General features: G+C 33.4%; 1 protein-coding gene across 1 annotated transcript in view; it reads right to left on the reverse strand.

The window, feature by feature from the left end:
* Positions 1 to 311: 311 nt before the first annotated feature.
* The window catches only part of LOC129222699 (Golgi-associated plant pathogenesis-related protein 1-like), a 38813-nt gene continuing 25748 nt past the window's right edge, over positions 312 to 13376 (reverse strand). Inside the window, exons 4-6 of the mRNA XM_054857229.1 lie at positions 10954 to 11083; positions 9535 to 9618; positions 312 to 532 (exon numbers count right to left, since the gene is read on the reverse strand). Of these exons, the coding sequence (XP_054713204.1) occupies positions 348 to 532; positions 9535 to 9618; positions 10954 to 11083 (399 nt within the window). The 3' untranslated portion in view covers positions 312 to 347. The remainder of the gene's footprint in view (positions 533 to 9534; positions 9619 to 10953; positions 11084 to 13376) is intronic.

The following is a 13376-nucleotide window of genomic DNA, read 5'->3' on the forward strand; positions in this document are numbered from 1 at the left end:
ATTAGACCTCATTCCCTAAGATTTTGAAACAAAATGTATTTTTGAAATGGTTATTTCAACCATTATAATTTCAACTAACTTAAACTATACGCAGTAGGAAAGTTAACATTTGGCAATTGTTTTGGCGTTTTAAGTTCACAAGAAATATTCACAGGATTCATAAACAATTTTCACATTTTAAAATCAGCTAAACATTGAACAATCTTATTCCTTTATAGAACCATGTCATGAACTGTCTCCTCGTTTTCTAAACACTCAGTGTTTGTTAGTTTTCAAAGACATTTATAGGTTAAATTCATTGCGTGAAAGCACGTATTACATAAAAACGGGAAACAAGAAAGTATCAATCATCCCACTTCTCCGGTGAGGATATCCATGTCGTTGATTGGCTGGAACACGTTGTCTTGAAACTCGCCGATAACGTTGCCAGCAGGTTTATAATTGGCGACGACAATTACTTTTCCGCATCGAGATCGCGCTTTTCCCACGCCGAAATCCGTGCTGCTTCGCCAAACCATCTGCGTAAAATGACCTGAAAAGCACATAAAATATACCAACTATAAGATGTGATTATGTTAAAATGAACATTTAAAATGAATATTGCTTTTTAAATTTCATTGAGAACATATTCCTTTTTGCGGGACTGAATTTTTCACATTTTTAGAGTTTAAGCTTCGTTATCGCTACTTTATTCTATACCCTATTCCACGAGAAGAAATAGCGGAGGGTCGCTAATATTTGTCACATTTACTGAGCTTTCTTGCTAGATGAGCATTGTTTTTATTCAACTATAACAAAGGTTAAACTCGTACAATTTGCTGTAGAGATTCATTCCCTCCCCCTTCCTCTAAAAATTTGATTGCACTGCATTAAAGTTTTCACTGTCTCTCTCTCTCTCAAAAAAAAAAAAAAAAAAAACACGGTTTCTGCATCAAAAGCTGCATTTTTGCATTTTTTCCTTCAAAGTATTGTCTTTTTTTTATTTAAAAAAATCCTCATGCCCAACACATTGCAACATGAGGCTAACAAAAGTGAGAAAAGAAACAAAACAAGAAACATTTTAAACACAGTAGAAAAATCAGCAAAAGTTTCAACAATACTTGACGAGATCCCGGGGGGGGGGGGGGGGGTTGGAGAATCCAAGATGTAGAAAAACGCTTCATTATCGCTACTGTAGTGTATATCCTGTATCCCGAGCAAGTATAGCGAAAGTGATGGTTACCAATTAGTATCACATTTTCGGCTTTCGTGATAAATGGGATATTTTTTTCAATACCTAAGAAGCTTGAACTGTGCTTGTAGTGATACTGAAAATGATTCTCAGGCACTCACATGTAACTTACAGATCAGAAGAATTGATTTACATCTCCATCAGCGTCACCACACGCAAAAATTACTTCAACAACTTGAAGGAAAACCAAATAACTTTTGAAATTTCCATGGCTAATTAGCACTTGAGTTAGCCTAAAATTAATTGAAGAGTACTTAAACTTAAAACGATGAAAAAGAATTGGAAAAAAAATATTTTCCTTCATTCCCCATGGCACAAGAAATTCAATTAATCATATTAATTTGATGAAATTCAGAACACACTCTGCCATGAAAGTTAATAAATGATTTTTATAATAATTATTCTTTCTAAAAGTTGACTATACAATACTTTGAGTTTTACTTCAGTTGCATGAATGAATTGAAGTTGTTCTGAATAACTACAATCAGCCAATTAACCTTAAAACACCTAAAGTATTTGCTCGTTTTTTTCCAAGTGCACTAGTAGTCTGTTAGTTTCTAGAAGTTGGCCATTGCGGTATAAAACTGCTGATAAATAATGTAACGGTACCAGTAACAGATTTAGTAACTGCTTAAGACATTGCTCTCAGGTTAACTCAATATTTGAGCCTTTTAATGTATTTATACTTTTGAAACCATTTTTCTGTCATGCAACTACATCTCACCTAACGTTTGGTTGCTTCTGAATCCTCTGAATGAGTTAATTATATTTTTATTTACTCAATTTCACAAAAACGTCGGACCCCCAATAACAGACACCGAAAAATCTCATGATGCCCAGAAACAGATAGGATGAGGAAAGGACGAGAAATGGACAAAATTCCCTTTTTCTCCTCAAAAAGAGCAAAATTTCTTTATTTTAAAGAACTAAAGCCTTATTAAATTTAAATGAACATGAAACACCAGCTGGCAACGTGGTAGCTGTTCATAACCTTCCACCACTGCCTTGTAAATACCAACTGGCTCACAAAATTCACACTGATAGCACTAAATGGTTGCATCGTATTCATGGGCTTTAGCAACATTAGTTTTTCCTGCCTGAAATTCTTATTAGTATTTAAATCCAAACGTATAAATGCCGTTTGTTACTTGGAGCCGTTACTCTATGTTCAGCTCGAAACCGGATATGACGTATTCCAAACTTCAGTTACCTATCTTCGATCAACATCGAATATCAGTCAATTTGTGGGTACTTTTTCTTGAAGAAGTAATGAATCATTTTATTTGCATAGTGTGCACGTCTTCATAGTTTGCGATTCTGCTCGTTTTTCAGTGAAGCAGAAAAATCTCTTCTATAAATAGTAAGTACACTTCCTTTTTTTCATGCTACTGTAAAATTTTATAGCATTTGTTTTAATGAGGGGAAATGCTTCTATGAAGAAACAAACTTGTTCATATACTCAATTGTTTTTAAAGGACCGCTGAGTATAGATTTCTTTTGCATTTCCAATAGTTAGTCATTGCAGATCGACCACTGGCTCTATGCGGCTTCGTTTACATACCCAGTAGTCGACTTTGTTCTCAACATGTCTTTTACAGCTTTCATCAAATGGTAATTAAATTAAATTGATGTCTTGAAATAAAACGACAATTTAGCAGTGTTGAGTAAAAATTCCCTTTCTAACGCTATTTGTTCTAAAAAAAAAGGTTTAAATTTTTATCTTACTTTTTTGACTCATTTCGACATTTTATTGCTTTTAATGTTGGTTTTAATTTAGGTGACTAACCTGAAAACTGGTTTTGTACATTCAGTCAGCCATTGATTGCAATTTGAATATATGTTCTAAAACTCATCTTGTGTTATTAACAAATGATAAAACAAATGATTTGATTACCAGTTGTATTTATTCGGCAATTAATAAACATTCCAATCATAAAGAAATAAGATGTATTACTTCAATAGTTACATAAGCTGAAATTATTTAAATGAATGTTAATCCTGTGGTCTTCTTTCTATTGCTCATTATGGCAAAAAGTATTGCCTTTTGTTTTACCGTAGGTTCAAGAAACTTGCATTCTATTTCGGCTAATTGTTTCAAATGTTGGTACTGCTTCTAAATAAATATTTATCTCCTTGCGTTTTCCTCCCAATGAAATCAAATTTTATTTCTTGTTTAAAGTAATGCTGAATTTGTTTCAAACTGAAATGATTACATTGCTACTAAGTGCATTTTGCTTATTTTAAAGTTTTTTCATTGTTTACTAATGCTTTTTTAAAAAACCATGAGATTATTATCTTCTTGAAATTCCTCATTTTACCGACATAATTCATCTTACTTCTGTTTGTTTGCAACAAATTAGCTTTATTTTTAATGATAAATTCTGTTTTCGATGTGTCTTTGATTGAGAATCCTTTTAGTGCACTTAAAAGGATTATCATTTGCATTGTTTGGAAGTGATTGTTTTCTCCAAAAGTACAATTGTAGTTTTACTAACGAACATGAACCATTCAAGTGTCAACCATATTGGTCATGAATTCGCTCTTTACCGGTCATGAATTCAATCAACTATTTTATACAATCTTTATGTTAAGTTAAACAGTAAATGCAGAACCTTTTTGTGCCAAATAGGTGGGAAGAATCAAAATTCTTATGTTTCGGAAGTTTTCAAAATCCCTCTCCCCCAAGCTAAAACCCCTATGTTTAAATCGGGTCTTTACATTTCTGCTATGATATTTGAATAATTGATGTAGAAGATAAAGATAAAAAATGTATTTCACGTGACTAGGGATTGCAATACCGGTATACCGAATACCGGTATTTCGAGCAATTTTGTAATACCGGTATTTGCTGAGGAAAATACCGGTATTTTCGGTATTAGCTGAAAATAATAAATAGTTTTAATTCAAGAATTTTCAATTTAACTGATGAAATATCTACTTATATTTTAAATGTACATTTATTTTCCCACAGAACCGAAATCAATCTATTGATGTAAAAATTTAGCTTCAAAAGCATGAACTAATATAATATTATTGAACAAAAGTATTTTGTGCACCATGTATTTATTTTTTCATTTCCCTGATCGCTCATTTTCTCCTTTGGGAAAGTTAATGCCCCCTCCCCCTTTGTCCGATGAACAATTTATTCAAGCCATCAATTGTAGGAATGCTTTAGTATTTTTTTCTTAAATATTTGTCTCAACTGCACTAAATTTTGACAAAAACTGTTTCTTGTTAGCATTAAAAATGGCACTTTGTTGGCACCAGTATTGGTTTGTTGTACCGTCTCGCTATTTAACTTCATACTTGGCAAGATAATTTTTAAAAATTATATATTGCCTTGAAAATTTCCATAGAGGAAAAGCATAAATATGTTTCATTAGTTTAAAGATATTTTCGGATATTTACATAATTATAATTGCAAAAATTTTGAAAAGAAAGCTAAAACGAAGAATAGAAACCAACAAGATCAAATTTCGACAAGTTTATCGTAAATTTCAAACCAGAGGTCTAATAAAAAGTAAACGCACCCCTCCCCCGTTCGAGAGAAAATGATGTTAATATTGGAAAAGTATCGTCTCTCAGGAAAGAAATTTCAACTAGCTTTAAATTAAAAAAAATATAGAAACACACACAATACGAAACACACACACAAAAGGTTTTTACAAAAAAATGACATGCAACAGAACGAATTTTTTTGCAGATAAAATACTTTTAAGCAATTAAATTAGAGGAGGCGTATCACGCATTGCTATCAGTACCACCGACCTGCGGGAATTAAGAAAGAGTAGTTTAAACTGTAGGAAAGTTGAGCACTAAAATGAGTACCAGGCTTAGACACAATTCAATAGATGAATTATGTTTTTTACTAATGTTGATTTTTTATTATGACATTTGTTCCTTCATTTTATATTTGCTCACAATAAGTTTTCATAATAATACAATTTTTGTACAAATTATGAAATGTGGCAATGAAACAATATGTTTGTATGTACATATTCCGACATCACGTTTTGAAAATACCGAATACCGGTATTGAATTTGAAGAATAATTTAAAGATAAACGTTACGAAGATATTAAGCATGCAAAATTCTTTAGTAGTTACTCTTATAGTTAATTTTGTAAGCATAGTCTTGTGCTGTAAGTTTCGCAAAATATTTTATTTAAACTAATTCAGTTACATCCCATAAGATCAATGAAACGGAAACTGGCGACTACTAAATACCTACATGGCCGAGCACTAATAAAAATGTTTTTGTTTCTGAAAGAAGTAAGTGAATCACAATCAGAAAAGTATCGCTTTACTTGTATGTTAAAGAAAAGTAAAGTCAAAGAAATTCTATCTGTGGCGGGCCTACATCCAGGAGAACTTACAGCCTTGAAATTACAAAATTACTTAGAGCACCGGGGCTTTACACTTGTTTTTTTAACTTTGAATTGGCATATTTTGGAAGTAATTTTTTTAAGCTAAAATTTCACATAAATTGCCTATCAAAGGTATGAAAGATTTCTTCCACCCCTTAACGTTCGATGTCGTTCTAAAGGGACTTTATCTACATTAAATAAAGCATGTTCTAATTTTCTTAATTAATGAGAACAGCAGATATAAGGGTTTCTATTTTAGCGAAAAGTCCTAGACTCAACTCAATTCAAGCCCGTAGCAAAGAGGCAATTTATACTACTAGAGACCACGAATTTGACAGCGACTTTTCAAACGTGCAAAACTACCGTTTTGCAATGCTCAGGAACCCCTCAGCACCTATAGCTGTGCTTGATGGTACAATTTAGTTTAGAATCCGGGAAAGAGGTTCTCTTTTCTTTTTTAAATACATCGGTTATGCATATTTCTATCAAGTTTTTTCTTGTCTTCGGGTGGGAGCAGGATTATGTTTTAATTATGGACTCTTACCTTGAATTCCATTTTCTATGAGAGGGAGAGGGGAATTTTTATTTTGTTCGAAACGGAACTCGTAACGCGTTGTTTTCATGTGAATCTTTCTAACTGACGACCAAAATCTTTGCTAGTCAAATAAAATTTCGAAGCAATCTTCGGGGGTCGAAAAGCGCCAGCTAGAAGGAGTCTCCTAGTAGTATAAAGTTTTACTATGTTTTTGTTGTTGCATTAATTACTGAAATACTATATCTTAATATATAAAAACCTTCTGTGCGAACGTTTGTCACCATAAGGTTTTTAAACGGCTGGACCGATTTTGATCAAATTTTTTGTGTTTAATTAAGTTGTGGCAAGCATGGTTTCGAAGCGCCATGGATCGAATCGGAAACGTTTTTGTTAATTAATTAATCAATTTAACATTGGATGGTTATATCTCTTAAATGATTAATATTTATTTTAACTATAGACTAATAATAAGAGTAGAACGAGCTTTCCCAGACTTGCTGATGAAAAAATTGGTTCATGGTTACATCATGTGATTGGTAGGAGGCTTGGCGAAAACTTCGGCAGCATGGTTGCTAGATGGCAGGATTATCTATAGTTTGGCACTCGACATGTATTTTAAGACGTAATGTGTTTTTATTATAATTTTTTTCCAGGTGCAGAGATTGAACTGTTTTTCTTTTAGTTATGCATTATTTTGACATTAGTAATTAGTTTTTGATCAGTTTTCAGTAACTTTTATTTCATTCGGAACTGCTACGTCAGCGTTGGCGTAAACGTAATGGCGTAAACGTTTTACGTTAACGCAAAAATGTACTAATCGGCATCTTGAATTGAAATTGTAGGTAAAAATCTTACCGTTTGCCGATTTTTTTTGGGCGCTTGCATCTTTAATTGCTGAAAGAGTTATTGAAATTGACTAAAGAAAATGCAGAGTACTATCTAAACGAAAAACTCACTGTATTAACAAAATATTTACAACTTAGAATAACAAGTTTACTAATCGGACTCCGTAAAAGATCATTCTTCGGTGTTCCATCAAGTCGATTTATTTTATTTCTCGCAAGCGTTGATCGTCTGCTACGATCAACGCCCGCTGTTGCTAGGATATCCACCAGTCACATGGTTTGGTTTATGAGCAGCAAAAGGGTTGCCATAGCTCGGTCTATTCTTATTATTAGTCTTTGATTTTAACCTATTGTTGAGCGAGAACTCAAATAAATATTTAACGCGTTGCCAAAGGACAATAAGAAAGCCAGCTCTGCTTTTTGTGATGAAATTTCCTACTGTCAGTTGAGAATAGATAAAACGTTACAGAGAGAGAGAGAGAGAGAGTGACGCCTTCATTTCTCTCTATTGAAAGCAACGATTTTAGGTCCCATGATATATGATAAAGTAAAGTACTGGAAGGTTCACGCAAAACGAGTGTTTTGATCGGCTGGATTACAGCAACGTGGTGGCTTGGCTGCTATAAACAATAGAGCTGCAAGATCATTTGTTTACATTTTAAAGCTACTGCTAATGTAATTTATTGTATTTTTTATTTATTTGGCGAAATATTTCAAATTGCAAAGAATTTTTGTTCGTTTTTAAAGAATTTTTAGTCACTTTAGTTGAAGAATGTTTATTTTACACCGGGAGGGAGAGGGGGGGGGGAAGGGATGAGTGGTTTTTGCTTATTCAGAGAACTGTTTTTACCTTTATCATTTTTTTAAACGATATCCTTTCGATTGTTTTATTCTTTTTCATATGGGGGATGTTGCAGCGGGATTTCCCGTTTGTTCTAGATGGGTAGTTAGTTTTTTACACTTAATATCTGAGGACGCTTTTGATCCTTTGAGTATGGCTGAAGGAACAAACCATCAAATACGGGAGAAAAAATAGTTAATAAAACAGCTGCTCAGTGGACATTAGATAAATCAAGTTGTAATAAATATACGCATTCTAACACCAAGCAGCTTAAAACATTTTCTTTTTACTTATTTTTTTCAACAAAACGGTTCGAACACTTGGTAGTTTATTGAAATTTTTGAACTTTTCAATTTACAAAGTTTGAACAGAACAACGTCTGTCGGGTCCTCTAGTAGGTACACAAAAATCAACAATCGAGCTCTTAAATTGCATACTGGTGCTTTTACTCTATTCAGTTCCATCATATTTCAGCACAAAGAGTTTTGACCTTTTTATGAATGTAGATATTCATAGATACTATTTCCTCCATTTTGTCCGAATCTCAAATATTGCAGAAACCACGACAGAGAGAAATAGTGTATTAACATTAATATTCAGAGCATGAATTTAATTTTGTGACTTTTGATGGAATTAACTCTCTAGAATTTCCTGAGGGAACAAAACGCATTTCCCGAAAACCGACACGGAAGCTGAAGGGGAAAATATATGAAAAGGATATTATACACTCAGTTTTTGAAATATAATTACGGTTCACTATTGGACCGAAGCCAAGAGTGGAAGTAGAAGTGGCATTTTTGTCATCGTTTTCCCATTTATTTACTTTTTTTTTTTGGAAGAGATGGGTTTTAGAGGAGATTATATTCAAAGCCCTTGAAAAGTGAATATTTGAGAAAAGGAAAAAAAAACGAGAGAGAGAGAGAGAAGAGTAAAAGTAGTATATGGTTATGGGTGATGTGTTTAAGGAAAAAATGGGAATCTAATTTGAATAGAGCGACATTAGTGATAAAAAATGGAATGAGGAGGATAGAAATATTGTCCAAATCTCTGAGAAGTGATGATTTTGTATATATTATGGTATTAATGTGAAAGGGTAAATTTCAGTGGAGAAAAATTTGAACTCTTTTATAAGTCATAAAAGCTTAGAAAAGAGCGGATAGTTATGTAACGGCTTATGTTCTACATTTTTCGCCACACTTGTCAAAACAATGCTCTTAGTTGCTCGTCAAACGTTGCCAAAACCAATATTGTCGAATTTTGAAATTTAATATTTTTTTTTAAATAAATCATTCCATTAAACAAGACTGGTAGTTAGTATATTAAATTGAAAAAAGTTCCACTTAAAAAAAATCTAAGCCATTAAATACATAAAATTTCGATCTGTCAGAAGGTCAATTCAACTATAGAACTGTTCTCGCAACTTCAGTCAGATACCCACTGACCCCATGAGCTGAGAATTTTATACAGAAAGAATTTGGGGAAAAAAAAGATGTTTGATAAAAGTTTCATCTTTTATTTAAATTTTTTATTAAAACCTCCCAAAATATCCAGTAAATTTTCTGCTGCGAAATTGTCAGAAAACCCAATTTTACTTCAAAATGCTTTACGACTTTTCAAACTAAGAAAATAGCGAAAAGAAAAGAAAATATAACACAGTTAATAACCAATACTATACTAAAACGAATACACTTGATAAGGTATTAGAGCACAACTTACCTGCGTTAACATGCAATAAACTGGGATCGAGGAAAAAATTGTACGTTTTGATTTCGTCGTACCAGTACTTGGTGACTTGTTGAGCTGAGAGAAGGAAAATAGAGAGAATTAGAGTACTCTGAATAACAGCAATGTATAAGATTGAGTTTTTTTAATGATATAAATTAGCGAGAAAAATGCCTATTTGAAAACGGAGACCATTCGTTTAAGTTGTTCCAGTGGGTGGGGAAGCAAAGAGTAAGTATTTATTATATGTTATGTGAAGAAACAAAAATATAAATACAGAGATGTATAATGTAGTGAGAAGCAAAGGGTTGCAAGTGGCAAAATTAAAAATTTGGAGATGACCAGTACAAATGGGAGGTGAATCTCTCCTCTGTTTTGGGTTAAGAGATGATACTAGTAGTCCTGTTAGTTGCTGTTATACAGCATGATTTAAATTAAATAAAAGCCTACCGAAGACCGCATCTTTTAACGCGTTTTACTACTTGAGAATGTTCACTTATACCCCTTTGCTTCTCACTGCCCCATAAATAAATACATTATAATTTTCAAAGCTATGCGGGAAAGTGATTTCCCCTCTTGCCTAAATTACGGTTATCACAAAAGATGTTAACACCTCATTTCATGCTATTTCAGATTTTCACCAGTTTTTAAACACTTTTCTACTTATTACCTGGGACGTGGGGTGTGTAGTGGTTAAGGTATCAGACTGGGGTCAGGAGAATATCGGGCTCGAGGCTCGAAAAGTTTAACTCACGAATGTTTACTGTAGCTCAACCAAGGTATAGCTTTAATCAATAACCAAGCATATTGAATTATTTATTAAATGAAGGCAACTGACGAAAATCATAACACATTAAAATTTTTCGCCTTTGCTCATTACTAAATCATGCGGAATACAGAAAAAACTCACTTAACAGTTACTAAATCACGCAGTAAAATCTTACTCGAATGAATGCCATTGAAAAAATAAGTAAAATAACTTTTAAGTGACTTCAAATAGACGAATAAGTTACGATTTTTGCTGTAATTTGTTCATTTATTTAATAAATAGAAGACTAAGGCAGAGTTTCAGCTCAAACTGAAAAGTTCTGTAAAGAACCCTAAGAGATATTTTTATATCAATTTTACATTAATAATATAATATGTTTTGAAAAAAAAAAGAGCAAACAATTTGTGCAATATTAAACTGGAATACGAAGCGCACAGCTCCAGTTCGGTTTATAAAACGTGTAGAGCGATGTTTTCCAGTTTATGTAAATAACTTCGAGAAACAGCATTTTTTTCTTTTCTTCATACAAGCAATTTACAAGCTCATATGGAGGTTGTCTGCATGCGTTTAGAAACATGATTTTTTAAATCACGTCTTCGAGTGCTAGCAACTAAGTAAAATAGAAATTCTTAAAAAATTCTTACCTGTTATGTCAAAATCAGGAATGTATGACCACTTAGAAAAAAGACTTTCTCCAATATCTCTCAAATTTCTGTAGCTGAATGTATTGGTGTGAGCAAGGTGGTTAGCCCAAAATTGGGCCATACTGCAGAGCTGGGGAGGTAAAAAGGAAAGAGTTAAAAAAGTTTTTTCTTCAAGTTTTAATCCCTTCCACTGCATTTTTAATTTGTTAAAATTACTTTCATGATATAAACAATTTTCTGCCTTTAATTTGCAACTCACATGCCAACAGGGTGGCGTAGTGGCAAAGTGTTGGTCTCTTACGTTGTTCTAAAGAGCAATGTCAACAAATTATGCGTATAAGTTTTCAAATGTCATCTTGAAATGTGAAAAGTTAAACATCTCTTCAATTTAACTTAATATATTACAAGTAAAAAAAAAAAAAAAAGATGCAGAAAACACTGAGCTTAAAGCGGCGTTCATTTAACTTACTTCTCAAAAATTAATACCTTTTTTTTCGTAATCAAACAGTATTTCGCTAATAGCGTTTTCTATTTTCTATGCTAGTGCTAGTTGTAATAATGCATGAAATCAAGTTACTTCAATATTTTTATTTCTTTGAAAGCAAGTTTTGATCTAGTACGACAGAGGGATAGCCAACATACGTGTCATTATGATCGACTTTACATGGTAAAATTGCACCGCGATAGACTTTCAAACTCCTTCGCTTGAGGGATTGGGATAAAATACTTGAAAAATATTGTTCAAAACATTTATTTAAAAACATGCAAAAGAAAACTAGACAGCACGAAACTAAACATTTGACTGTAGTTGCGTGGAGGTGCACTGTGTGGTGAGACTGCCATCCGTAAACATGCGCAGATCAATTTGACATTGATTGATCGATCACGATCAAACACTGTTGACCAATCCCTCTGTATAGAGTTTTATTTATGCTATAAGTTAAAATATGATACATTTTCAGACAGTTATTTGAAAGTCGTTGCATTATGTTCGGGTTTAATTCTATCGATCAAGTTACGAAGCTTCGCTTACGGTTCTTCGGCCCAAACTAGCCAAACTTGACATGCTAATAAAATTACTTACAGTTGCGATAACATTACCATAAGATGACGTCTGAAACCTCGTTCATTTCATGTGCTCTTATTACAAGGTTGAATACAGAAATTTTTCAAGGGGGCGAGGTGCGATTGCTTTCTATTACTCATACATTCTCCAACCTTTACTCTGTAACATTATGGAATATTATCTAAAATTCCATTTCTTTTCTTTTGAAAGTTCAAATTCCAAAAATGTCTGATTAAGTGCACTGAGCTCCATTCTTTACCCTAATGTCATCAAAAGCGTCCTAAAACTGCGTTTTTTGAACTTCAATTTCGAAAAATGCACAGAGGGATAACCTGAACTTCTTTCAACAATATCAACTATGATTCTGGGACTTCAACTTTAAAAACAAAAAAGTCCTTGTAGAAAGTTTCGAAAATAAGAGATGGACTGCAGTTATGTTTTCAAGATTTCAATTCCGAAAAAGATCCTTGGGAGAGCTTCTTTCTTCTAACATAATAGAAAATCACGTTAAACTGCATTTTTGGAACTTCAACATCGAAAATATACCGAGGTTCTCGTATCTTGGCTCAAGGAAGAGACAATTGTCCCCTTCGCCCCACCTTGTTTTCACGCTTATATTACAGGTTCCGCAAGTTCTTAGAGACATCATTAATTTCAAGTACAAATGTTGACTGAGGTCTCCAATATGTCATTCATATCAAGTGACATTGTACACTGAAGTCTCCGAGGCGTCAATTACAGACTTTTTCCAAGTCTCCAAGACGTCAATCATATCGAGTTACATGTGGACTGAAGTCTATGAGACGTCAGTTACAGACTCTTCGAAGTCTCCGAGACGTCAGTGGCGGTCAACGGGGTTAGGTTTTTGATTCAGGAAACTGAAATTTCCACCCGATTTCATATTATCCGAAAGGTGTAGACGGAGCTACCTCGTTTCCCTCTCAGTTTGTCAAATGACCGAGAAATGTTGCATCAAACGACTAAGTTTTTTCAGCTTCGATCAATCTGTTGTAGCAGAAAAAGAGCTACCGGAGTGCTTGTTACTCCAGCAGCTCTTAGTAAAGCTTGACCACGAAGAGATAGCGGATGAATTTGAAGCGGAAACACCATTTGTATCATTTGTAATAGGTTGTTTCTTATTATTTAGTAATACTGAGTCCGACTATTAATTTCCATGACTGACGTAACTGTAGAAGAACGAAAAGCTGGAAGATGGCGCTAATGATTACATATTAAGAACGTTTTCTTGCGCATGTGCAGTGAAATCGGTGTCATTCTAAAGTAAGTGGTTCTCGTGGAAAAGCGCATTAAAACGTAGCTCTCAAATTCGTGTAGTCGAAGTGAAAATGTCCCGAAA

This window comes from Uloborus diversus, chromosome 5 (assembly GCF_026930045.1).
Source record: "Uloborus diversus isolate 005 chromosome 5, Udiv.v.3.1, whole genome shotgun sequence".
Taxonomy (NCBI): Eukaryota; Metazoa; Arthropoda; class Arachnida; order Araneae; family Uloboridae; genus Uloborus; species Uloborus diversus.